The 26,733-nt window shown below is 37.3% G+C and overlaps 1 protein-coding gene across 2 annotated transcripts in view; it reads left to right on the top strand.

The window, feature by feature from the left end:
• The first annotated feature begins 7,020 nt into the window (after positions 1 to 7,020).
• The window catches only part of LOC127630472 (intermembrane lipid transfer protein VPS13A-like), a 71,685-nt gene continuing 51,972 nt past the window's right edge, over positions 7,021 to 26,733 (top strand). For both annotated transcript variants that reach the window (XM_052108015.1, XM_052108017.1), the window contains exons 1-17: positions 7,021 to 7,172; positions 11,951 to 11,994; positions 14,539 to 14,581; positions 16,286 to 16,381; positions 17,091 to 17,192; positions 17,274 to 17,383; positions 17,895 to 17,954; positions 19,526 to 19,585; positions 19,673 to 19,753; positions 19,844 to 19,901; positions 19,988 to 20,115; positions 20,299 to 20,405; positions 20,516 to 20,687; positions 22,246 to 22,308; positions 22,687 to 22,819; positions 23,136 to 23,230; positions 26,125 to 26,267. In XM_052108015.1, coding sequence (XP_051963975.1) covers positions 7,073 to 7,172; positions 11,951 to 11,994; positions 14,539 to 14,581; positions 16,286 to 16,381; positions 17,091 to 17,192; positions 17,274 to 17,383; positions 17,895 to 17,954; positions 19,526 to 19,585; positions 19,673 to 19,753; positions 19,844 to 19,901; positions 19,988 to 20,115; positions 20,299 to 20,405; positions 20,516 to 20,687; positions 22,246 to 22,308; positions 22,687 to 22,819; positions 23,136 to 23,230; positions 26,125 to 26,267 — 1,595 coding nt within the window. In that variant the 5' untranslated portion in view covers positions 7,021 to 7,072. The remainder of the gene's footprint in view (positions 7,173 to 11,950; positions 11,995 to 14,538; positions 14,582 to 16,285; positions 16,382 to 17,090; positions 17,193 to 17,273; positions 17,384 to 17,894; positions 17,955 to 19,525; positions 19,586 to 19,672; positions 19,754 to 19,843; positions 19,902 to 19,987; positions 20,116 to 20,298; positions 20,406 to 20,515; positions 20,688 to 22,245; positions 22,309 to 22,686; positions 22,820 to 23,135; positions 23,231 to 26,124; positions 26,268 to 26,733) is intronic.

Below are 26,733 nucleotides of genomic sequence, written 5' to 3'. Positions count from 1 at the left end.
TTCTTCCAGGTTAATACAACTCCAATAGAGTATGCAAACACCAATCATTGATGTTGAGAAATAGGGATTGGAATATGAGAATCCAATGAAATTGAACAATTCTGGTTCTGATTTCTCTTTTTCTGGTTTCTTAATTATTCTTTTAGTAGTTTTGAGCAAGAAATATTTGAAAATATGAAATGCAATTCTGTTTGTATCAGCCCAGAACATTTGTTAGCAAATTATGAGATCATTTCAGATTTCAACAGAAACTTTCACTGCAAACAAATACTTTCTTACATAGTATTTTTGTCCTATTCTCTGGTAATAATATCTAAACATCTTTAAAACAAGAAGAAATTACTACAATGTTTATGCTTATAAAAGAAAAACTAAAATACTTATAAAACACAAACGTTACTGAATTTTGTTTGATTTTTCCAAAAACAAGATTTTTGCTTCTCAAGTAAATGTATATTTTTTTTAAGAATGTTGAGATATTTTTACTGTTATACAAGACAAAAACTTTTTTACAGTGTATTACAAATAAGAAATAAATTAAAGAGAATTAAAAAAAAAATTTAAGTGGCACAATGCAATCATAAACATTTTTATGCAAATCAATAATTGAATTGATTTATTCTACATTAAATTAAAATAATAAAATATATAGGTAACAGTAAATTCACATTTTATGAAATACAGCTATATCTTTTACAGATACCACCGTATCTTTACACGTTGTCAAATGAACAAGCAGTCATTAATTAAACACTGTTACAATTATGTGTTCATTTTGAGTCAGACATGATTCATAAGTGTTTTGAATCACTAATAAGAACAGTTGCTCATATGAGCGATTCTTTGGGTGTCGGACTACACCGGTGGGGATTATAGATTCGAGTGAATCATTCTGTCGGAAATCGGATTTCACTGGTTGCTCTTTAGATTAGAAAGTACAGGACCACATGAGTCATTTGTTCTGGATTTGGACAACACTGGACAATCACAATGGTCATTTGTTTGGGAATCGGACACGTCAAGCTATAGATTCAGTAGCGGCGGTAGTGCAGGAGTATTTTATTCTGCCGTCTTTTCCACATCGTTTGAGAAAAGATAATTCACCCAAAAATGAAAATTCTCTCATCATTTACTCACCCTCATGTCATCCCAGATGTGAATGACTTTCTTTCTTCTGCAGAACACAGATGAAGATTTTGAAGAATATTTCAGCACTGTAGGTACATAAAATGCAAATGAATGGTGTCCAGAACTTTAAAGCTCCAAAAAGCACATAAGGGCAGCATAAAAGTAATCAATATGACTTCAGTGGTTTAATCCAGATCTTCATGAACAATATTATTGACCTGTTTCATGTGATGTCACTGTATGACAACACCACGATGTTTGTCACCAAAAATCCATTTACATTCATTGTTGCATGGTCCAAAATAATAATTTTTCTTTCAATAAAGTTATATCTCTTGAGTGATATGGCTTCATTTCACCAAAATTTCACATTCATAACACCAGACAGTATAAAGGTGTCATAAATGTAACACACCGTAATAAATAAAGCACTATAATGCATTACTTGTGCTGACCTCAGACCTGTATTCACTTTTCCTGGGACTTAGTATGGATCAAAATCATATTACTTTTAAACGATTTTCTTGATATTGTTTCACAGGCATTTTTCGATTCACTGCCATTGCTTCCTCACGATGATGGTCACAAAAAAGTGAAGGAAAATGTGACATCACTGAAACAAATCAATAGGTGTGGGAAAGAAACCCTTTTGTAGAGTCCTTTTTTACTAATAATTCTCCTCCCTGCCTAGTACTTGGCGATATGCCCAATGAGTCCGAATTGCCAAAGACACAAGAAGAATGTGGAAGTGGAGATTTATAGTAAAAACGGACTGAAATATTGATCAGTTTCTCACCCAAACCTATCATATCGCTTCTAAAGATACAGATTAAACCACTGACGTTGTTTGAATTACTTTTATGCTGCCTTTATGTGCTTTTTAGAGCTTCAATGTTCTGGTCACCATTTACTTACATTGTATGGACCTACACTGCTGAGATATTCTTCTAATAATCTTTGTTTTCAGCACAAAAAGAAAGTTATACACATTAGGGATGGCATGAGGGTGAGTAAATGATCAGGGAATTTTCATTTTTGGGTGAACAGTTCCTTTCTTGAAACCGTCCGGAATATTCCTCGATTCAGTTTCGTATTTAATTTTTTATGGAAAGAATTTCAATACCAAATCCTATTTATAAAACATACCTCTAAGTGCTTCTTTAGATTAGATGTGGAGTTCCTTGGAGTGGATAGCGTCTTAATTTTTGGAAGACAGAGATTGCATTGAACAGTTATGTTTCTCCCCCTATCCTCCCTGAAAGTGAAATGCTGTCGGTATCTCCACTGGTCCAATGATGTACGAATCTGCTCCATCTTCGGACGAGGCTCTGCCACAGACATCTCTTTAAAATTTAGGGGCTCAATCAGTAAATTATGTTGCCTTGTTCATATGTAATCCTGAACTTTGTAAAACAAAACGTATCCTACTCTAAATACATGTACTTGACTTTTGTAATTTCATTACGTAATCTAAACATGTAGTGCGTTACTACCCTACACAAAACGTGTTCCCTGTGAAACAAACACGGGTGTTCCCTTCTTCTTTGGGTTACAGGAGAATGAAGCGCCTTGGGAACATACCGCCACCTACTGTTTACTGTGCAATCAACACGGGTGAACTAACCACTTTTGGGAGGCTGTGTCCTCCGGAGGTCGTATTTGTCGGCCGCATCAAGTAGGACACTCCGAATGCGACCTTCATTCACAGGCACTCACAACCCACAATTCTTTGCTGCAATAGAAATTAACATAATTTGTCTGAATAAAATGGCGGCAATTTGCTTGAAATATGATGTTAAAACGCAAGTAATGTTAATTCCCAAGTTGAAGTACCTCAGTAGTCGGGTGCAGAGTATATAATATGTATAATTATAGTAATATATCATTAAAATAAAGCATTATAGGCTGAAAGTACACCTGTAAAATCAATTTTCTCTCTACATCATTAAAACTCTCAAAATTTATGTCATACCCATATTCACATATGTGTGTGCTTGTCCTCTTGTCACCCTGCATGTTCAAATCAGAAAGACACACTGAGGAAGAACTGTGAAGTTTTTTCAAGTTTTACAATCGGATGGTTATTTATTTTTAAATCCGCATGTAAGTTTACACTTTTGTTCGGCGGGTGATTGACAGGTGAGAGGTGGTGCTTTGCTGTTGTCCCGGACGCATCAGGATGCTGTTTTAAACCTCAAATGCGATGTGGTTTTTGACCACAAAACATTTTGAACCCCGTTAACAAATACACTTATCGCTGACCATTTTCTATCGGATCATTAGAAATGCATCTTATTACCAGCTGTAAACAGGGTCAAAAATGACTGCAGCCAGAGCTAGGGAATGCTGTAGAACAATTTCCGGTGGAAGTCCTTCCCACATTCGTTTCCCCAGCAAGACCCCCAGGAAAAAGTTGGTTCTACCTTGTACCCAGCCATTGAAATGAGACAGTCCCTTTAAAGTCAAGTCAGACAACTCAGCGGTCATTTTTGTAATCAGAGCTGGACTGGTAATCTGGAATACCGGGTATTTTTCCAGTGGGCAGATGCACTTTGAGGCCGATCATGGGCGGACTGGCCATCGGGAGAACCGAGTGGGCCGGTGGGTCGGCCGCGAAATGTGCCGAATGCGATAAGATAAACTGAGCCACTGTGATATGCACAAAAGGACAGTGTTTTGGGCCAGTTGCCATGTAAAATCCCGGGCCGATTTATCTTCCCAGTCCAGCCCTGTTTGTAATGCTCCCGTGGGCAACTATTTTCTATGGATACAAGCAGCATAAAAGCTCCTATATATTTGAATGGGGATAGAATTAAATCTCCAAACGGTTGGTCAAGATTATGATCAAAGAATCTATTTCAGTTTAGCAGTTAAATCTGGCAACAATTGTAGCCTATCCACCTTATTCCTGAGTGTTTTACTGGGGAAACGAATATGGGATGAACTTCCGCCGGAAGTCGTTTCGCGCATTTAGATCCTGTTTACAGCTTGTATTATGTGATTCGGATGATCCGATGACAAGTGATCAGCACTATACAGGTGTAAATGGGGTACAAAACCTTTTGCAATCGAATCACACAAAAAAAAACACACTGCCTCCGTGAGCGGCGTGGTTGCGGTGGACGTTCACAGTGGCCACGTATATTCTGCGAGAAACAGCTCTGTGCAGAAAATAAAGTTATCTATGGGGTCCTATGCCAAAGTTTTTCTTTAATAAGGTCATAATAAGCTGAGGTTATTGCTGCTTCAAGGACAAAAGCGGGCATTCACGTCACTTCGTCTTTATCAGCACACTTGGTTGTGATTGGTTAATGTTTTATATACTGTTCACCTATATACACAGAATGGCAAAAGGTCAGTCAGTTTATTAATTATTTCATTTACAAAGTTATTTTATTGAGTTCACTTGCATGCAGACATATAAATTGTTGTGTACTTTAGGCTCGGTTTGAATATTTTTTATTCGCAGAAGTCTATTAATTTTGCAAATATTAAACTTTTCACTTTTTTAGTATGCTTATAATCAAATTTGCAAATAAGAATGTGTTTTAAATAATAATAATAAAATAATAATAATAACTAGATAGGTACATTTCCTGAAGAAAATGTGAGTGGTGCTTGCCGTGGCAAAACTCGTCAAATAGCCTGCTTGAAAAGAACAGAAATTGTGGTCATAAATAAATCAACCCAGAAGTCTGTATAATGTTCTGGTGCAGAAATATGTGATTTGTTAGTAGGTTGCTAGGGTAACCCCATGTGGTTGCTAGGCAGTTACCATAGTGATACTAATCAAGTGTCCTTGCCATCCTGATTGAAATAAGTGAAACCGGAAGTCTGTATGTTGTTGTGATGCAGAGATATGTGATTTGTTACTCGGTTGCTAGGGTAAGCCCATGTGGTTGCTAGGCAGTTACCATAGTGATACTAATGAAGTCTCCTTTCCATCCTGATTGAAATAAGTCAACCCGGAAGTCTCTACGTTGTTCTGATGCAGAGATATGTGATTTGTTACTGGGTTGCTAGGGTAACCCCATCTGGTTGCTAGGCAGTTACCATAGTGATACTAATCAAGTGTCCTTGCCATCCTGATTGAAATAAATCAACCCAGAAGTCTCTCTGATTTTCTGGTGCAGAGATATAGTTACTGCTAAGCGGTTGCTAGGGTACTCTGTTTAGTTGCTAGGGAGTGGCTTGGCAGCTGCCAATCATGAATCTCCAAAGGCTGCTTGTCAGTATGAATGATATAAACCAACTCCCATGCCTCTGTGACATTCAGAATGGAAGATATCCCTCTATGGATTTTGGTTGTTAAGGTGCTCGACAATGGTTGCTAGGGAGGGGCTAGGAAGTGTTGATTTGATGCATGATTGGCTGTTTGCTGTCAGGAGTAAAACGAGACCACCCTTGTGTTTCTATGACACTTCTATCCGGAGATATCCCTTTGATCTGTTTCAATAGAAGTCTATGGGACTTGTTGCTAAGGTGCTCTTAATGGTTGCTAGGGCGTGGCTTGATAGCTTCACAATGATCCTGAGAGACTGATTGGTCGTCTGAGTAAAATGAGCCCACCCCCTCGTCTCTATGACACTGTGATCCAGAGCTATGTTCAATACAAATCCCTATGCCTTTTCATTTCATGGGCAGTCCTACACCATTATAAGTCAATTGGGGCATTTTTGGGCAGCTCCTGCCCCCAGGAGTGCAACTTTTACCCCATATTGAGGTATGCTCTTACAGAGCCTGCCAGCCTCTTCAAATGTGGCAAATCACACGTTTCTCACGAAATCCTCGCTTGGAGCTGTGACGCGTCAAAGTTTGTCTCAATGTTAAGTCTATGGGATTTTTCGGCCGCTTTTTTGCCCCTGGGGCAAATACCGTACCCCGATCGCTTATAAAAGTCATAGCACACGTGTCCTCAATAGGCCGTTCGATTTGACACCTCATTCGTGGGTCTACGCCAAACGGTGCGGGACGAGTTAGGTGCCGAAGTTTTGTTAAGAGATATAAAAATAAAAATAAAAATAAAAATAATAAGTATGTGAGATTACAATAGTGATGCTTTGCAAGCACCACTAATAATAAAAAAAAAAAAGCCAAACAGAAGCATCTTCGTTATTGATTTCAGACTGTACACCAGAGCCCTTCTATCCATTGGAGTCTACAATGTTAGCAACATAAGGAATAACGCGGCGGTCCCAAAGCCACCTGGATTCCACAAGTATTTTCCCCATTCATTTCTTCCACAGACTTTTTTATAAATCCTTCATAAAAGAGTTCTAAGCCATGAATCAAACCGACCTGCTCCGAGGAGAATTACAACATTACAAAAGTTGTTTTGAAGCACAAATGTATTTGAAAATCGGACAAAAAGACAAAGGTACAAGACTGTGTACTTACTGTTTGTTACGAGGGCACGGACTACAATCCCATGAAGCATTGAAAATGTATTTTCAATACAAAACAATTGACCCATTCTATGGGCGGTAAATTTGCGAGGAGACAAGATCCTTTTTTTTTTCCAGTGGATGTTTATGGAGAAGATGCTTAATTGAGGAAATAATTTAATGAATTGACCGCCTGTCGTCCAATCTTCAACATGTTTTACAATAAAAAAATATTTTGGAATCAACTATGTGTGGAGTTTACTACGATAAAATTGCTGTTTTATAAGAGAAGTCACGGATAATTTTGTGACAGGTAGGTGTCAGTTTACGGCATGTTTTTGTAAAACAGCGGAGTTTGTACAGCAAGGATAGGATTAGAAGAGGATGTTTACCAGCAGAGGGCAGTGACGCACCGGGAGAGCCACGAAGTACCTCCCAGTCAGTGACTCCAGTGAGGTTTATTTCAGGAAACAGGGCAGTCAATACAAGCACATTTTCGGTGGTCCACGAATCGCAGACGAAGGAAAGCAAGCTGACCGTTTCTTCAATAGCACATAAAGATGGTGTTCGAGTCAGTGGTGGTCGATGTCTTAAACAGGTTTCTTGGTGACTACGTGGTGAACCTCGACAGCTCGCAGCTCAGTCTCGGCATATGGGGAGGTAAATGTGTCAGGTGTCAAAACCAAATGCTTTTTTGCTTACAGTTACTGCTTTAGCAAACGTCCAAGGCTTACAAATGCGTCTGTTTGATAATACTGCACTGACAGCTTACATTAAAATCCCAGCTCGACCTCACATTGGAATATGAGAGTCATGCTCTGACATTGAGTACAGGTTTGAGCATGAGCATGCGTTTACAGTAGCAGTGATGACCAACTATATAACCAAGCTCTACATACGTTTTCTGTGCTTATTGAAATACGTTGTTTATTTAAGAGCATGAAAAAAACATGTTGGCTACACTTGTTTGTTATTTGTTACACATGATAATGATGATAATAACATCCTGACTAAAGAGACCTGAAGACTTCGATTCGCTCAGTCTTGACACTAAAAGAAGCTTAGTAGTGAACCTTGTGGCACACCTTCACTTTCAATTTGTTTTAGTTGAATCCTGAGATCATAAATACAGCAAATATTTACATGCATGCATATAATATGATAACCAAAAGACTATGTTAGCCTACTGATGACAGGAGTGGTTGAACTAACAAAAAAGTTATATTATATATAAACCGATCAGCCACAACATTAAAACAGAATAGTATTCTGAATTGTACGGAGTGGTTATCTGAGTTACCGTAGACTTATACTGTAGGCGTCATATAAAGTGACAGCCCCTGTGGAGATAGGTCCACAGCACCCCATTGCTAATTGTAAATGGGGCGACTTCTTTGTCGTAAGTTGCAACCCGTTTCTGTTGAGAAATATGTCCTGGCCCTTGAGGAATGTGGGTTGCTGTGGCTGTATTATCAATGTGGTCAGTGCTTTGGCTCTGACTTGGCTCCAATCAAGTGACTAGTCAAGACTTACCCTAAAGGGCATTGGCTAAATCTACGAATATGAATATGAGGATCCTTTTGCTCTGATATATTACCCCTGTATCCTTGGTGCATATCCGGAGGATATCCGCAGCTCTGTGCATCCCCTTGATGGACTCCGAGGTGGGTGGGGAGCGGGAGTAATGAAACAAAATAACACAAACATGGCTAACCAAAAACCCCTAAAGGACAAAATTACAAAATTTGGAACAGAATGTGGATGATGACTCTGAAACTTGTTGCATGTTCTCCCAAATAAGTGAAAACTGGCAGAGATGAATTGTTTTAGAATCTGTATTACCTGACATGCCTCTGACTAAGCTGCCCCCTTTTGCAATACAAAAAGGTATCTCGGGTATTGCAGGGACAGTTAACAATGTGAAAAAACTGCTCTTTCTGTGTTATCAAATCACGTGATTATTAGGGTCGTATCTTGTTATTGGTCCATATAGATGTCTTTGGTCCATGATTTGTTCATACATCAGTCGAACCACACCAGAGTTCGTTTGGAAGAGGACCGAGACCCACTATTCAGAAGGTCTCAGTCCGTTTGTTTGGTGCACACTAAGGTTCAGATGGCAGCGTTCACACTTGTTCAAATGAAACACACTAACAGAGCAATCGCACCAGAGTTAATTTGAATCAAACCAAACCTGCTAAGTGTGAACACACCCTAAATCAGGAACTTACATAGTGACATTCAACAAACCACAACCACCAGAAAGAATCCAATAAGGATATCTGAGTGTACCTGTCAACATCTTCATTCTAAACCCCCTAAGATGCTTTAATTATCAAAAATGTGGGCATGGCTCTGCAGGATGTAAAAATATATCAGCATGCTTTAATTGTGGAGAGGAAAGACATGAATCTGGCTGTACAAGACCAGCAAAATGCAGCAACTGTGCAGCTGATCTCTCATTCTCATCAAAAGTCTGTCCAGTTTGGATCAAAGAGAAGGAAATCCAGAGAGTAAAATGTATAGATATAGTGAGCTATGTTGAAGCACGCAGCGTGGTTAAGGAGTTTCCTGCCTTTAATATAAGGAAATGTTATGCCTCTGTGGTAAAACCAATCACGAGTACTGCTGAATGCCAGACAGAATTGACCTGGCTGAATAATGACACATAAACACTATCTCAGCTAAAAAGAAGACTCAAAGCACCCAAAGCCAAATTAAATTAAGTCAGACCCAAGTCACTGACGAGCAAAGTCTGTCAGCTGAACACAACCAGTCTTCGGGGCAGTGGCGGCTCAGTGGTTGAGGCTCTGTGGTTGAGGGTTACTGACCAGAAGGTCGGGGGTTCAAGCCCCAGCACCACCAAGATGCCACTGTTGGGCCCTTGAGCAAGGCACTTAACTCCAGGTTGCTCCGGGGGGATTGTCCCTGTGGGGGGAAAGCACTGTAAGTCGCTTTGGATAAAAGCATCTGCCAAAATGCATAAATGTAAATGTAAAATGTCTTCAATGGGGAAAAATATATAAAGTAGTATAAGAACACATTACCAAAAGTTAATCAAGGAAAAAGATGTCAAAAGATGTAATTTCAAAGGATATTGAAATGAAAGAGAACATAACCTCTCATAGCCGTAGCTTATCTACTAAATGCAGAATTAAAGAGCATGTACCGGTTCTGCCTACTTGAGAATGAATAATCACATTATTCTCTGGAACTGCCGAGGGATTAAAGTACACTTGGCTGAACTGCAGCGTTTATCTGCTGTTGTTAATCCCATTGCCTTCTGTCTTCAAGAGACTCACTTGGTACCAAGCAGACCATTGACCAATGAAATATCTTTCACAAGTTTTCCTTTTGAGTTTAGACATGACTAGACTGTTTAGACAAGATGCCATATTGGTAATTCCAAAGGAGTTATGCCACCAACATGTGATTTTTGTCAGACACCACTGTCTATAAAACACATTTTACTGGAATGTCCTACTTTTAATGCCACTAGGCAACATTTTTACTTAAGAAAGCTTTTAGTGGATATTTTCAAAAATGTTTCATCAGGGAATATTTTAATTTGTAATTTTATAAATTTTGATCCCCCTTTCTCCCTATTTGGAATTCCCAAATGCTACTCTTCGTGATCCATTCACAAATTACCATGCACGCCATTGAGAGTGAGAACCACTAATTGCGACCACAAGGAGGTTACCCCATGTGACTCTATCCTCCCTAGCAACAGGGCCAATTTGGTTGCTAAGGAGACCTGGCTGGAGTCACTCACCACACCCTGGATTCAAACTCACGACTCCAGGGGTGATGGTCACCGTCAATACTCGCTGAGCTACCCAGGCCCCCTTCACCTTGGAAAATTTTAAATTGTTTAGCAAATATTGAAATGAAAGATCTTATATAATGTTCATTGTGTATATTACTGTAATAAATATTGTGAATATTACTGTAACAACCCTCACGGGAAGGAGGACAGGAAACGAGGTTGAAACAAAAGGTAAGGCTTTAATTGCCGTCTTTCTCATACATTTACACACAACACAACATAAGCACATTGGGATGGCTTTTCGGGGGTCCCCACTGGAGGCTCTGTCTCTGCTTTTATGCCGCTCTCCTCGTGCTCACTGGAACTAGAGACAGGTGTTAGGCATAATTTAGCTCAGGTGTAAGCGCCCTTACCGCTTTCCTCTCCCGGACGGGCGCTTGACCACGCCCCCGCTGCCACAATTACCTTTTAAAAACTACCTTGATCTTGCCATGAAAATAGCCAGTGATGCTGACATGACAATAAAAATAATTAAATACATATAAAGTGACAGTTTTACTTTGCATATCATACTTTGCATACAGTGGAAGGAAGGGACAGATGAAATTAAGAAACTGATATGCCATTTGACTCATTGATAAAGCTTTATACCAAGTTAATACTTGCTTAACCCTTTAATGTATGGGTGATTCACCAAACATTATTATATACCTTGCATCTTTAGTGACCCAGCATAAAGATCTATCACAAATGGATCTACAAAGTGCCCAGTTAGTGTTCAATCTCAAAACAATTTCAAGACAATTATAAGATAATATATTAGAATATATTCTGTTATATTTTGGTGTTTCATTTTTTCAATATAAAAGAGATGATGCAACCGATATAGAACATGATTCATTACTTCCACGCTGAATATTATGACACTCAACTGGCTGTCAAACATATTGAGATATACATAAACTACAAATATGCAGTTTCTCAGGGACTTACTTAGTCTAAATAAACATACAACTTACAGAATTTCAGTAGTACACCCAAATGACATATGCCAAATCATATTGTTCATGTGTTACACTTGCTATAGTTTACTTCCACTTTGCTTCTTCGTCAAATAGCAATGTCAAATGTAAATCAAGTCAATCACTGAAACAAAAGTGCCACCTTGAATAACAAATAACATGTATAATATGTTTGTGTACATGCATATGGGACACTGATAATTCACCATCTTTGTGCAGAAAATCAACTTGATATAGTAGTAATATGAATATGAATATGGCTCTATATATACTGTAATAGTAAACGTATATAGATATGAAATAATCATCAAAATATAATTTATGGAAGTGCAAAAAAATGATACTATTACGTATCTCAGGTCTTTAATGACCCTATACACTTTTGGTAATTACGGTAAGCGGTTATAATATATATATATATATATTGCAATTTTGCCCTTTTTTGTTTACACTATTCAGAAGAGAAAGGTTAATGAATACTAAAGAGGAGGCATAACTCCAAAAAATGGATAAGGTAAAGAAGGTGGAATGAGGTCCCAGGTCACTAAAGATCCAAGGCATGCATTAAAGAGTTAATGTGATATAGATCAGCAGCATCATTTTACAGAAAGGTGTAACTGAAATATGTGTTGTTCATATTTTTGCAGGTGATGCAATATTGAGAAACCTTGAAATAAAAGAAAATGCCTTGGTAAGTGCCTATATGTTTCAAATGTTCTTATGTCTACTTCTTTTGTATAAGGAACATTTATTAAGGGTGCTTTAAAGTAAACATGAAACAAAATTGACTGTATTTACTCTCTTAATAAACGTTCCTGGTCTTAATGTACATGATTTAACAGAGAAAATTATTCTAAAGAAATTTGTACCCACTTTATATTAGGTGGCTTTAACTACTATGTACGTAACCATTTGATACAATGTACTTTTTCCGTACACATGTTGTTGCATTGCTATTAGATTTAAAGTACATGCATTTAATTACATTTGTAGTTACATGGTTAAATTTACCCCTAAACTTAACCCAACCCAACCCTTACCCAAAATCCTAACTCTAACCCCTAATCCTAACCCTTACTCCTAAACCTACCTGCAGTGGCGGTCTTAACATAGAGGCATAGGTAGGCGGCTGCTTGGGGCCCCCTACCAGTGGTCGAAGTAGGGGGGCCCCCAACCAACCTAAAACAAAAAGAAATAATCAAATAAAAGGCCCCTTATCATCATGAACGCTTCAAAAGCATAGTACATTTTATTAACATTCTTAAGAAATACGTTGAAACGTTGAAGTACTGGTTAAAATGTCCAGTTCATGGTTATCTGTCCCTACACATACACCCCCTATTTTCACAATGAAATGGACTAGTCCGTAACGGTGCGCGCCGCGAAAGATAAACACACAGTGACAGGAGGACAGGGATGTACACAAACAGAGACGAAACAAGACGAGTCTAAACGTGAAAATGAATAGAAGTTACCCAAGCGGCTCAATTAAAAGAAAAAAGCGAAAAGACGCTGATAAGTATTTGGCAACACTGCCAAAGATGACACACTTTTTTACGGATAACGTTACTGATACAGACAGGAATAAAAACGTCCAACGAGTTGAACATGCCGCTACAGCACCAGCTAGCTGTGAAGTGGTGCTAGGTGAGGATAACGTCAACCAAGAAATTGAAGAGGACATCGCGTTGTTGCCGCCCGCCGTCACCGACAGTGTTATCGAGGTTGACACTGAGGAAGAGTTGTCCAGTGATGGCCATTTTGACAGCGATGAGGAGGCTTTGGTGAGTCAACCTGTGAAATTTACGGTAAAACATTTTTTTTTTACTAACGTAATTGTAGTAGCCCTATGATTCTACAGCATGTGATCCATCATATGTTGTGATAACGTTAACCTGAAGAATTTGTAAAACATTGTGCACAATGAAGGTTTGAACTTTCAGACACACACACAGACGTCAAGATTCAGCATAATGAATCATTATCAACAACTGTGATGATATAAGTGCAGTGCATGATGGGAGCCATCAATCAAAACTCATCAATATCTCCCAGCATACATTGCAGCATGAATAAATTATGCTGAATTGCATAAAGGTGATGATACACAGGGCAACTTTTTGAGCAATGTTACTTGGGCACTTTCCCATTGAAAATGGGCAATACATTTCTATCTGGATATTTTAGATCGGTCGTAGGCCCTGTGTCTCATCTGGTTGCCTGTTGACGGCAACATTGCCCAGCAACATTGCTCAAAAAGTTGCCCTGTGTATCATCACCTTTAGTATTTTCTTTTATTATTATTATCTGCTTTTATTTTTGTTGTTGTTATTGTTGCAACTTTTTAGTAGCTTGTTTTGTGATATTCAGAGTTGTATCTGATTATTTTGTTGATTGTCACCGTTGTTGAGATTCATATGCTGATTCTTGATGTCTGTGTTGGTCTACATCATACTGTAGTTCAAAACCGTTATTGTACACCATGTGTTTTTAAAGTTCTTCAGATTACCTGTTTGTCACTGCTAGCTCGCATGCGGTAGGTTCACAGAGCTTTAATACTCAAAAACGTGAAATATTAATTCGTATTAAGGATTCCTCTCTGTAGATCAGTGAATCAGGCCACTACATAATGATTATGTCATCATCAATAAATAGCCAACAACACCTGATCACATTTTCTCTCGGATTTTCATGCCATAACGAATGTGTTTTATAATCAGCCAGAGAAAATCTTTTTTCACTGTTATTTATTTTTATTTTTTTTACAGTGTAGTAATAGCCCAAGCCCTAGCTGTGCTAATCCTGCTGCCACCGACCAAAGCACTGTAGGCTTGCTACGGGCCGTAGATTAGCTTTACCTTCCTACCCCACCATTCAGTCTGTAAATTTTGGGGTGGGGGGGGGGGCCCATACATACATACATACATACATACATACCTTCGATTTGCTAAATCCGCCACTGCCTACCTGTACCTTGATTTTTGCTGAACAACATGTAGTTATACAGTAAATACATAGTCTTGTATATATTTAATGTTAGTACATAGTAATTAAGGCCACCTAATATAAAGTGTGACCGAATTTTTGTTTTGTTTTTTGTAACCACAGAAACAAATATTTCGTATGCCTGTTTCATTGTTTCATACTAATACTAATTCATTTTGACTTTAAGATTCATTTTTCTGATGCTTCATGCTTATGAAGTTGCCTAACTTGACTTTTATGTTCAAATTAGAGTCAACTGGACATTCCTTTCAAGGTCAGGGCAGGACACATAGGTAAGTTGATAGAATTATTCACAGTTGTTTAAAGCTGAAGTGTGTTGGATTTTAGTTTTTCCATATCTCAGCTTAATATGCTGAAACAACAAAAAACACATTTTGGTGGATTTCCCCCCCAAAATTTGAATGACAATGTTCCTCTTATTGTTTGAGCATCCCAACACAGCAACATTGACTTGTCCAAAGGCATGAGTTAGGCTGGGACTATCTGTTCAGGAAAAGTGTTTGAAAATTGCACACTTCAGCTTTAAGTGCTACATGTAGTCTTATGTTTCACCAGCACTGTTGGTTGTAATGCATTAGTAAGTAATTATTGAAATAAATGATGTTACAAAAGTTAAGCAAAGATTGCTAACGTTAGACACAATGATTGCTAGTCTGATAAGGTGAAACGTTGTTAAGTATTTATAACTGCAGGATATTCTGGCCAAATAGACCATGGTTGTAAATCATTTATAGATTGTCATTGTTACCAACCAGTGGTCAACATCATTTCAAGATCAAGACTCAAATGTCCTTGACAAACCTAGGACTAAAGGATTTATTTATATAAATTATTGGTTTTATAAAGAAAAATACACACGTGAAAAGTTCTGCACCGATTAACGTATAATTATTGTATTTCACTACATACAGACGTGCGTTGTCGCCACCTCTGAAAAGCCAAGCCGATGTTGATTCGGGTTTTATTACGGACTCGCTTTCCCTTTTTGCTTTTTGACTCTGCTCTGTTTGGGGTTTCTTTGTTTTTACAACTGGTGATTACCCGGAGGTTTGTCGTTTTGAATGATCCATGGTCAATTTTTCTCGTTTGTTGTGACAACAAACTTTCGGATCTTATTTTCTCTGTGTACGGATATGACGTCAACACGCATGGGCGAATGACGTATGTATGCAATTTCCCTCCAAATCCATCCCGACAGCTCTTAAATAAAAATCATTATTATAGGTTTATCAAAGTGTGTTTGGGTAAAGTAAAGACATGGTTTGGAAGATGGACTTTTGTTGCTCTCATGTTTAGTTTTTTTTACAAAACAAAAGTTACATAGTGTTTAATTACAGTTACTTCTGATGTAATTGTGTTAAATATTGTATAGACTCTAGAACAATTCTATATAAAGCAATAGTGAAATTATATTATACATTAATAGTGAATTTAAAATAAAAAATTAACGTCTAATGTTAAAATGTATGTTTTCTAATTTAGTGCAGCCCCTTTATTTTTTGGCCAGTTAATGAATCATTTATTTGGTTTTATTTGAAAGAATTAAAAGAATAGTTTCATGTTTATCCTTGTATTTTACATTTGGTTGAGGTTGATTAGGGTTTTAGAAAGTATTTTGTAATACGTAGTGCAATTACTTTTCAGACAGAGTAATTAGTACAGTAATCTAATTACACTGTAGAAGATGTGATTAGTAGTTAGTAATTCATTACATTTTTAGAGTAACTTACCCCACACTGTTCACCAGCTGTGTTTACTGTTTTCAGTTACTAAAATAGCCAAAGTTCTTTCCAGGTCCCAGACTTTAATTGACATGTGTGTGGCTTTGAAGTAACTGCACTACTATTGTTTACTTTAGTGTTAATTCACTTTTCCACATTTTAATCCATGTAAAAATGTCTAAAAGTGTTCCAGTTTACCTGAATTCACCATATTGTTTGAACTAATTCGGTCGTGTTTGTTTCGGTCTTTTTCAGGTCGTTTGGAATTGAAAATCCCTTGGAAGAATTTGTACACGCAGTCTGTAGAGGCCACACTGGATGAAGTCTACCTGCTTATCGTACCTACTGCTAGTAAGAGCTGATGCTAATGCTGGAAAGTCAGAATTTGTAATGTCCTGCTTGAAAAAGTGCATTAGAATGCTACATAGGGTCAAACTTCCAACTTGATAGCTCATGTGGTAATCTACTGTATCTGCTGTATATAAGAAGAGTTTTCTCAGAGATATGGGTGTACAACATCATGTAAACATGGTGGAACCCGAGGAGGTGTACGCCGCTAATGATGAACATTCACTTTATATAAAACAAATAAAATGTTAATAAAACCTGTTTAGCAAACATTTACGGAGATTGTAGATCTTTTTCTGTTATAGGAATATTCTGGGTTCAATACAAGTTAAGCTCAATCGACAGTATTTGTGGCATAATGTTGATTACCACAAAAATTAATTAATTAATTCAAATTGATCCCATTATTTCTTTTTATTACACTTTATATATACTTAATTACACTTGTTATGCACATAATCAGAGCCCTATTTTTTCAATCTTATCTCACTCAAAAATAAGTTTATCAGAATTCAGATTTCAGAAGAATAATTGTTGTGAACTGCTTTCCATGTTGACGTTAAGGAAGTATAATATTTCTAATTTGAATTATAAGATTAATTTGACTGACTCTCTGGCTGGCCTCTTAGAAGCTTGTCAGTCAGGACACTTAATGTATGCGCTGTTGCCAGTTTTCTGTTAAAACTGACTTCTTGAATCTCATTGAATGCAGGTATCAAGTATGATGCTGAGAAAGAGGACAAACAGCTACAGGAAGCTCAACAGAGAGAGCTGCAGAGAATCGAGGAGACCAAACAGAAAGCCGCAGAAAAAGGTGGGGGAATGCTCGTTTTAGTTTTACATTGAGACTGGTGACATTGTTTGTGATTTTGTGTATTTGTCTTTTTGTATTCAGAGAATCCTAAAGCAGAGAAGCAGGATACATTTGTGGAGAAACTGGTCACACAGGTGATTAAAAACCTGCAAGTGAAAATCTCCAACATACATGTCCGCTATGAGGATGATGTGAGTACTTTGATTTTCATTCTTGACAGCAGTGGTTCTCAAACAGGGTTCCTAGGGGGCTTCATCAAACTTCCAAAGGGGCGGCAAGATCACTAGATTTACTAGAAATGAGACGCATCAAAACAATTCATTAAAATCTGTTTCATTAAATTTGTTCTTGCACAGTCCTGGTTCATTTAGGTCCCTTTATTATAATCCCACCTTTAATTCTTTTTTCCTATTAAGTTTAAGCTAAATAAATTGTCAAGTGTTCAGAAAGCTATTTATTCTTTTTAATATAATATACAAAAATACAATTAGCTTTTTTTAATTGTATTTTTGAAATTATTTTGTGGTGGGGAAATGTTCCTTAACAATTTACTTTAGACAATAGAGTGCCTTGGAATCAAAAATGTTGATGGATTTGAACACTCTTATGCTTTGAAATGTAGAGTTTTTAGTCTGCTCTGTTTTATTTAGTGCTCAGTATTATCCCTCCCAATTTTTCCTTTGCAACTCTCTCAATGTTCAGATCACCAATCCAAATGCTCCGCTCTCATTTGGAGTGTCCCTGCAGAACCTCAGTCTCCAGGTAAATCGATGATTTTATGTTTGACAAAAAAATATTTCTTTTTCAGAGTAATCGCATTTATGGATGAATCTCACAAACATGTATGGTCATATTTCACCCCAAAATCAAAAGAAAAAAATTTTACGTAAAGAAACTGAACGTATTTCTTTCACAGGAGTGATTAGGATTTTTGGGATTGTGACATTATTTTCATGACAATAAGCACCTAACAGTGATAAGTTCTCAGTTAAATGATGTTGTTAGGCATAATGCAAAGGGCCATTTTACACCTAAAGGATTATTAGGAACACCTGTTCAATTTCTCATTAATGCAATTATCTAATCAACCAATCACATGGCAGTTGCTTCAATGCATTTAGGGGTGTGGTCCTGGTCAAGACAATCTCCTGAACTCCAAACTGAATGTCAGAATGGGAAAGAAAGGTGATTTAAGCAATTTTGAGCGTGGCATGGTTGTTGGTGCCAGACGGGCCGGTCTGAGTATTTCACAATCTGCTCAGTTACTGGGATTTTCACGCACAACCATTTCTAGGGTTTACAAAGAATGGTGTGAAAAGGGAAAAACATCCAGTATGCGGCAGTCCTGTGGGCGAAAATGCCTTGTTGATGCTAGAGGTCAGAGGAGAATGGGCCGACTGATTCAAGCTGATAGAAGAGCAACTTTGCCTGAAATTACCACTCGTTACAACTGAGGTATGCAGCAAAGCATTTGTGAAGCCACAACACGCACAACCTTGAGGCGGATGGCTACAACAGCAGAAGACCCCACCGGGTACCACTCATCTCCACTACAAATAGGAAAAAGAGGCTACAATTTGCAAGAGCTCACCAAAATTGGACAGTTGAAGACTGGAAAAATGTTGCCTGGTCTGATGAGTCTAGATTTCTGTTGAGACATTCAGATGGTAGAGTCAGAATTTGGCATAAACAGAATGAGAACATGGATCCATCATGCCTTGTTACCACTGTGCAGGCTGGTGGTGGTGGTGTAATGGTGTGGGGGATGTTTTCTTGGCACACTTTAGGCCCTTTAGTGCCAATTGGGCATCGTTTAAATGCCACGGCCTACCTGAGCATTGTTTCTGACCATGTCCATCCCTTTATGGCCACCATGTACCCATCCTCTGATGGCTACTTCCAGCAGGATAATGCACCATGTCACAAAGCTCGAATCATTTCAAATTGGTTTCTTGAACATGACAATGAGTTCACTGTACTAAAATGGCCCCCACAGTCACCAGATCTCAACCCAATAGAGCATCTTTGGGATGTGGTGGAACGGGAGCTTCGTGCCCTGGATGTGCATCCCACAAATCTCCCATCAACTGCAAGATGCTATCCTATCAATATGGGCCAACATTTCTAAAGAATGCTTTCAGCACCTTGTTGAATCAATGCCATGTAGAATTAAGGCAGTTCTGAAGGCGAAAGGGGGTCAAACACAGTATTAGTATGGTGTTCCTAATAATCCTTTAGGTGAGTGTACATCAGCTTTTGAACTTAGATTAACCAATCGAATTTTAGAGCCAGAACTGTCTGTTAATGGCAAACATTTCATTTTAAATCTCCAGACAGCTGATCAGAATTGGAACCCCTGTCTTCTGGATGAGAAAGCCAAGCTGTTTTTTAAAGTAATTTTTTTCTCACTTTTACAGTTATGCCACGTTATCAAAGTAAGGCGTTATTGACCTAAATATTTTGCTAATTATTTTGTTTAGCTTGTTCGTCTGGACAATCTGTTTGCATACTGGAATGTGAATTCAGAACTTTACTCCAACCACAACCCTGATGAGGCCCTGGTGAGTTTCAAAATCAAGAATGCATCAGTCACAGGAAAAGAGACACAGGAAAAGGTTCATCATAATTTTTTGTATGTTTGATTTTTATAGCAATGCCTGAAACACAGTGTAGCCGACAAGAACGCAATCCCTCAGGATTATCATTTCAGTGAGTAGTTATTTTCTTTCAGTTACAAACTTGAGGTTTCTCACTGAAATAAAAAGTTAAAGTTTAACCACCCTTTGCTTCTTTAGTCTTTCGTCCGATATCGGCAAATGCCAAGCTGCGAATGAATCCTCGCTCTGATGTTGATTTCACCTCGCCAAAAGTGGATCTAGTGGTCAACCTGCCAGAGGTGGCTGTTGAACTCAGCCGACCACAGGTGTGCAAGCATGAAGTTTTGCATATTAAAATCTATTTGAAATAAAAAATCTGATTTGCTCTCTTTATACAAATTCCTGTTTTTATTGTGTACAAATAATCAGTGATGTTTATTAGAAAGAAAAAAAATGTTGCCTTTATAATCTCTCTTGAATAATCCATAAGGCTTTTCTGTATTTTCTAGTATATCAGCATTCTGGAGCTTTTGGGTTCAGTGGATATGATGACCCGTAACCTTCCATACAGGAAGTATCATCCAAATGTGCCAGTTCACACTAATGCTCGTCGATGGTAAGTACATTGGGAATTGTAGTCTTTCTCATTAGCTAATTTCCTGTTGTTGATTTATTGACATTGCTAAACCCCTGTACATACTCTTGTTGGATATGTGGTCATCATAGGTGGCAATATGTGATCACAGGCATTTTGGAGGTGAATGTCAAGCCCAGCCTTCACATGTGGTCATGGCAACACATCCGCCGCCATCGGCAACATGTGAAGAAGTACAGAGAGCTCTATAAGATCAAGATCACCAGCAAGAAACCTGGAGAGGGGCTGCTGAAGGAATTTGAGGTTGGTAAGCACTGCGCATGCTCAGTGAGAGACCTATTAAAGACGTGATTCATATGTTTCCTTTTATCCATTAAGAAAGTTCTACTGAGTGAAAAAGGCAACGTAAAATTACTGTGTAACACAATACTATTTCAAGTAACTTTCCCAAAACGAATAATGCAAACACAAAGTCAAGTTATGTAGAAATTTGCCGCATTAATATAGAATTAAATTGATGTGCGTTTACATCTGCTTTACAGCGTCTTCGAACGTGGCTCATCCAATCAGAATTTAGAGTCATAAGTATCTATTTTATAATGTTAAATTTACTGTTTTGAATTTTTGAAGCTGCTTTTGCATTGATGCCCCGTTTATCATTCATTTGATATCAATAATAGTATATCTTGGTTTGAATCCATCAAGTTCCAAATAAGTCAAGAAAATAATGAAAATAATAGTACCTTATTTTACTGGATTATCCAAAATAGGTATTATCACATTTTTTTATTGATGATTTTTTTTTTTTTAGCTAAAACAATAACATTGTGATATATACTGTGTTTTATTCGTAAAAAACAAGGAGGTGTGTTTTGCTTAGAATAGATCACAGGTCATTTGAACAGCCTCTATTAACCCTTAACTTCTGTTCATACTGGGCAAACACTTGTACTGTTCGTGGCCAAAATTGACCAGAACAGTCTTCCCGAGTCACTTTTTTCCTAATTCATATAATATATTTTTTTTGACACATTGTAGGTCACAACTCTTAACTAACTTCTTATTTTTTTATTTTATTATTCCAAATTTTCTTTTCATTTTGGTGGACTTTATGTATTTAGACCTCAATGAGCTGAAATTCCACCTTTCATTTATATATATATATATATATATAAGTACATTTTTTGTTACCTTCTCTTCAGTAAAAAGCAAGCTTTCATATTTATGAGAAGGCTGATATTTGTCATGCATTAGGGCAATCTGCTGCCATCTACTGAAGAAAAAAAAAAACATTACAAAAACATGACAATTTCATAGCAATGACAAGTATAGCCTATAGGTGGCCTCAGTGTTCCCCTGTTGTTGCTTGGTCTCAACTCAAGGCTGTAATTTAATTTCAAGATATTATCATAAGTTATGCATTTGGATAGATATTTAGGTATTATAAAGACCATCATAAGATGTGTTTTATAACAGGAAGATGCATTGTTTTTTTCCCCAAAGTTGGTTTTGACATTAAGTTCTGTTAGTGTGTGTGTGCGTGTATGTGTCTGTGTGTTCTGTATTTTGGCTGTCACATTCTCACCCATTCATTTCCATTAATTTCTGTATTTCTGTGTGTAGTGTGTGTGTGTGTGGTGTATATCTGAGGGTGTGTTCTGGACTGTGGCAGTGTTTTAGTCTCATCAATTCATTTTTGAGTGTGTTTGTTCTGCATTTTCACTGTTGTAGTCTCACACATTCTTTTCGCAATTCATTGCAATAGTCAGATTTGACCGTGAACAGTACAATTGTTACTTTTTATAGAAAACCACATAAACTTAATATTTTCTGATTTGTTTTCATTTTGTTCCTCCTTTAGGAGACTGAAAAAACTCTGGATATTTTCAACATCACAATGGCAAGACAGCAAGCTGAGATGGAGGTTAAATTACAACACACACACACACACACACACACAGACTTGACTCGTAGTATAAATCATTTGTATTACTCTGTCACTTTTCTTTAATAAATGTAGCCCATGAGTTTTATCACTGGAAATGTATTTCCTGCTCAACTCAACTGGTATAGGCAAGGTCATGGGTTTCATTCCTGGGAAACACACATACTGATAAATGTACAGATTGAATACACTGTAAATTGCTTTGGATTAAGTGTGCCAAATGCAAAGGCCTCTGTTATATGATATCTGAATCACAAAGTCTGAATGCTGTTTAGTTTTTTGTTTGTTTGCTTGTTTTTATCATTTTGGTCAAACAACCCCTTTTGGCTTTTGCATATTTTGTCAATGATGTTGTAGGCCTCAAAGGCGGGGCTGCGTATATACCGTCCTGGGGTGAAGGTGGAGGAAGAGCAGTCACAGGGCTGGTTCGGCTGGGTGTGGAACTGGTCTGGAGACGGCTGCGCACAAACCAAAGATGTCAAAACAGGAGGTTTGTCTACGCTCAATCTAAGTTAAAATTTACTATATAATTATTTTTAACTAGACCTGCATGAAATCCACACCTGCAGATTTCCACTGAATTGAAGCGCTTTATAAATGTGTACTCATCATGTTGCACTCATACATTCTTTCATTTATTTAATATTTTGGCATAATTTCATAATGCATTCAACCACTAAGAAGATTGTATTTTTAAGCACGTTTTAACATTTTAATCCATTTTGCAGATCCTCCACAGTCAAAATGCTACAAAAGCCATTTGAGTTTCTGATAGATGTTTTGTCCATCTGTTTCATATTTCTCAGGTTTTGATGAACTGATGTCTCCAGCAGAGAAAACCAAACTATATGCTGCCATTGGATACAGTGAGACAGCCATCAATCCTAACCTGCCAAAACATGTTAGTGATTGTTAATCCTAATGAGCACATATAAATACACTTGTCAGCATTTATTAGATGTCAGTCATTGTATATGATTTTATACAGTAGATGTATCTATATGGGTAAATGGGCTGTGCATTTAATCAGAGTAATATTTATGTACAGTCTGTAAGGCATTTATCTCAAATATGTGAATCTCATGAAACCTGACAAGAACATGTCCAGGCCCTATTACACCCCCAAACCTAAACAAAAAAGTAATACGGAATTTTACATAAAGAAATAAAACTTTTTTCTAGGACCCCCACCTATTTTAATTACTGTAATGAAAAAAATCTATAATATATGTATATATACATACGTATATGTACAGTTGAAGTCAGAGGTTTACATAAACCTTAGCCAAATACATTTAAACTCTGTTTTTCGCAATTCCTTACATTTAAGTTAAAAACATTCCATGTCTTAGGTCAGTTAGGATCACTACTCTATTTTAAGTATGTGAAATGTCAGAATAATAGTAGAGAGAATTATTTATTTCAGCTTTTATTTCTTTCTTCACATTCCCAGTGGGTCAGAAGTTTATATACACTTTGTTAGTATTTGGTAGCATTGCCTTTAAATTGTTTAACTTGGGTCAAATGTTTTGGGGAGCTTTCCACTAGCTTCTCACAATAAGTTGCTGGAATTTTGGCCCATTCCTCCAGACAGAACTGGTGTAACTGAATCAGGTTAGTAGACCTCCTTGCTCGCACAAGCTTTTTTTAGATCTGCCCACAAATTTTCTATTGGATTGAGGTCAGGGCTTTTGTGATGACCACTCCAATACCATGACATGTTGTACTTAAGCTATTTTGCCACAACTTTGAAGGTATGCTTGGGGTCATTGTCCATTTGGAAGACCCATTTGCAGCCGAGATTTTACTTCATGGCTGATGTCTTGAGATGTTGCTTAAATATATATACATAATTTTCCTTCCTCATGATGCCATCTATTTTCTGAAGTGCACCAGTCCCTCCTGCAGCAAAGCACCCTACAACATGATGCTGCCACCCCCATGCTTCATGGTTGGGATGGTGTTGTTCTACTTGCAAGCCTCACCCTTTTTTCTCCAAACATAATGATGGTCGTTATGGCCACACAGTTCAACATTTGTTTAATCAGACCAGTATATATATATATACACACTGGCGACCAAAAGTTTGGAATAATGTACAGATTTTGCTCCTATGGAAAGAAATTGGTACTTGTATTCACCAAAGTGGCATTCAACTGATCACAATGTATAGTCAGAACATTAATAACATACAGCATTCAGAACTTCTTAAACTACTTCAAAGAGTTCTCATCAAAAATCCACCATTTGCAGCAACGACATCTTTGCAGATTCTTGACATTCTAGCTGTCAGTTTGTCCAGTGACATTTCACCCCACACTTCCTGTAGCACTTGCCAAAGATGTGACTGTCTTGTTGGGCACTTCTCACACACCTTATAGTCTAGCTGATCCCACAAAAGCTCAATGGGGTTAAGATCCATAACACTCTTTTCCAATTATCTGTTGTCCAATGTCTGTGTTTCTTTGCCCACTCTAACCTTTTATTTTAGATTTTCTGTTTCAAAAGTGTCTTTTTCTTTGCAGTTCTTCCCATAAGGCTGCACCCCTGAGTCTTCTCTTTACTGTTGTACATGAAACTGGAGTTGAGCGGGTAGAATTCAATGAAGCTGTCAGCTGAGGACATGTGAGGCATCTATTTCTCAAACTAGAGACTCTGATGTACTTCCACATCTCTTCCTGTCCTTGTTAGAGCCAGTTGTCCTTTGTCTTTGAAGACTGTAGTGTACACCTTTGTATGAAATCTTCAGTTTTTTGGCAATTTCAAGCATTGTATAGCCTTCATTCCTCAAAACAATGATAGACTGATGAATTTCTAGAGAAAGCGGTTTCTTTTTTGCTATTTTTGACCTAATATTGACCTTAATACATGTCAGTCTATTGCATACGGTGGCAACTAAAAACAAACACAAAGACAATGTTAAGCTTCATTTAACGAATCAAATAGCTTTCAACTGTGTTTGATATAAGGGCAAGTGATTTTCTAGTAATAAATTAGCAATTTAGCATGATTACTCAAGAATAAGGTGTTGGAGTGATGGCTGCTGGAAATGGGGCCTGTCTAGATTTGATCAAAAATGACTTTTTTCAAATAGTGATGGTGCCGTTTTTCACATCAGTAATGTCCTGACTATACTTGATCAGTTGAATTCCACTTTGGTGAATTAAAGAGTCAATTTCCTTCTGAAACGGCTAAATCTGTACATTATTTCGAACTTTGGGCAGCCAGTGTGTGTGTGTGTGTGTGTGTGTGTGTATATATATATATATATATTAGTAATGAAAATAGGTGTGGGGTCCTAGAATTATTATTTTATATATTATATAGTCCAAAATTGTGTTTACTTAGATTTATAGAAATCAAGTCATATTTACACATATATTAAAACATGGCGCATCAAGATGACAAATATTTATATTTTAAATTGAAAAGTATTCCATTTAATTTATACTAAATGTAATAATAAGAAAAGTGTCTTCCCCCTAGCATAACGGTTTGACAGTAGTGGGAATAAGAATGAGTAAAGGAAAAAGTTTCTGCATTGTTATGAGATTTTGTGGAGAAAATGTCATTATCATTAATTAATTGTCATGAAAATAATGTCAAATGCAAAATAGAAAAAATAACCCCCCCCCCAAAATCTTAATGATCCAAAATTGGGTTCACTTAGATTTCTAGAAAATATAATTTCTTACGTCACTTCACACTTAAGATGTTTATGATGAGGAGCATCAATCTAATTAATAAATCATGTACACTGTCATAACTGTGATTTTTTTATTTTTTTTTTTGCAGTTTGAAAATATGAAGATACATTTCCAGCTGCACAGTCTGTCTCTGTCAATCAAAGAGAGCCGAGAGAAGCCAGAGATCATCAAACTGTCCGTCATTGATCTGAAAACCACGTTGACACAAAGACCTGCAGCTCAGGCAATAAAGTACTGTATTTTCTTTTCAAATGCAATTTTTCGATAACCACTGCTTTATGTCTATATTGTTACATAGTTGACAAAGTAGAACAACCCCCTCCCACACACACACACAAATCTGTTGTCATTTACTTTTCCTTATATTGTTTCAAACTAATGACTTTCAACAAAAACATATAGTGTCTAGAGGCTGTCAAGCTCCAAAATGACTCCATACGACTCGTACGTTATATTCTTTTTAGCTTTATGTGAGAAATGGACAGAATTTCAGTCGATATTCACTGATAATCTTCACCTAGTCTGTCAAATCACATTCACACATATATTCAAATATGGCCCGTCAACATGACAAACTTGGTCAGGTTTAGTCAATGATTTTAATTCTTGTAACCAATCACAAATGTTCATTTGTGTGAATTATGAGTTGTATTAAATGCTTCTATATTGCATTAAAAATGTATTGGTTTATCTGTCA

Source organism: Xyrauchen texanus, chromosome 37 (genome assembly GCF_025860055.1).
Source record: "Xyrauchen texanus isolate HMW12.3.18 chromosome 37, RBS_HiC_50CHRs, whole genome shotgun sequence".
NCBI classification, from domain to species: domain Eukaryota; kingdom Metazoa; phylum Chordata; class Actinopteri; order Cypriniformes; family Catostomidae; genus Xyrauchen; species Xyrauchen texanus.
This window is presented reverse-complemented; position numbering and strand designations above follow the sequence as displayed.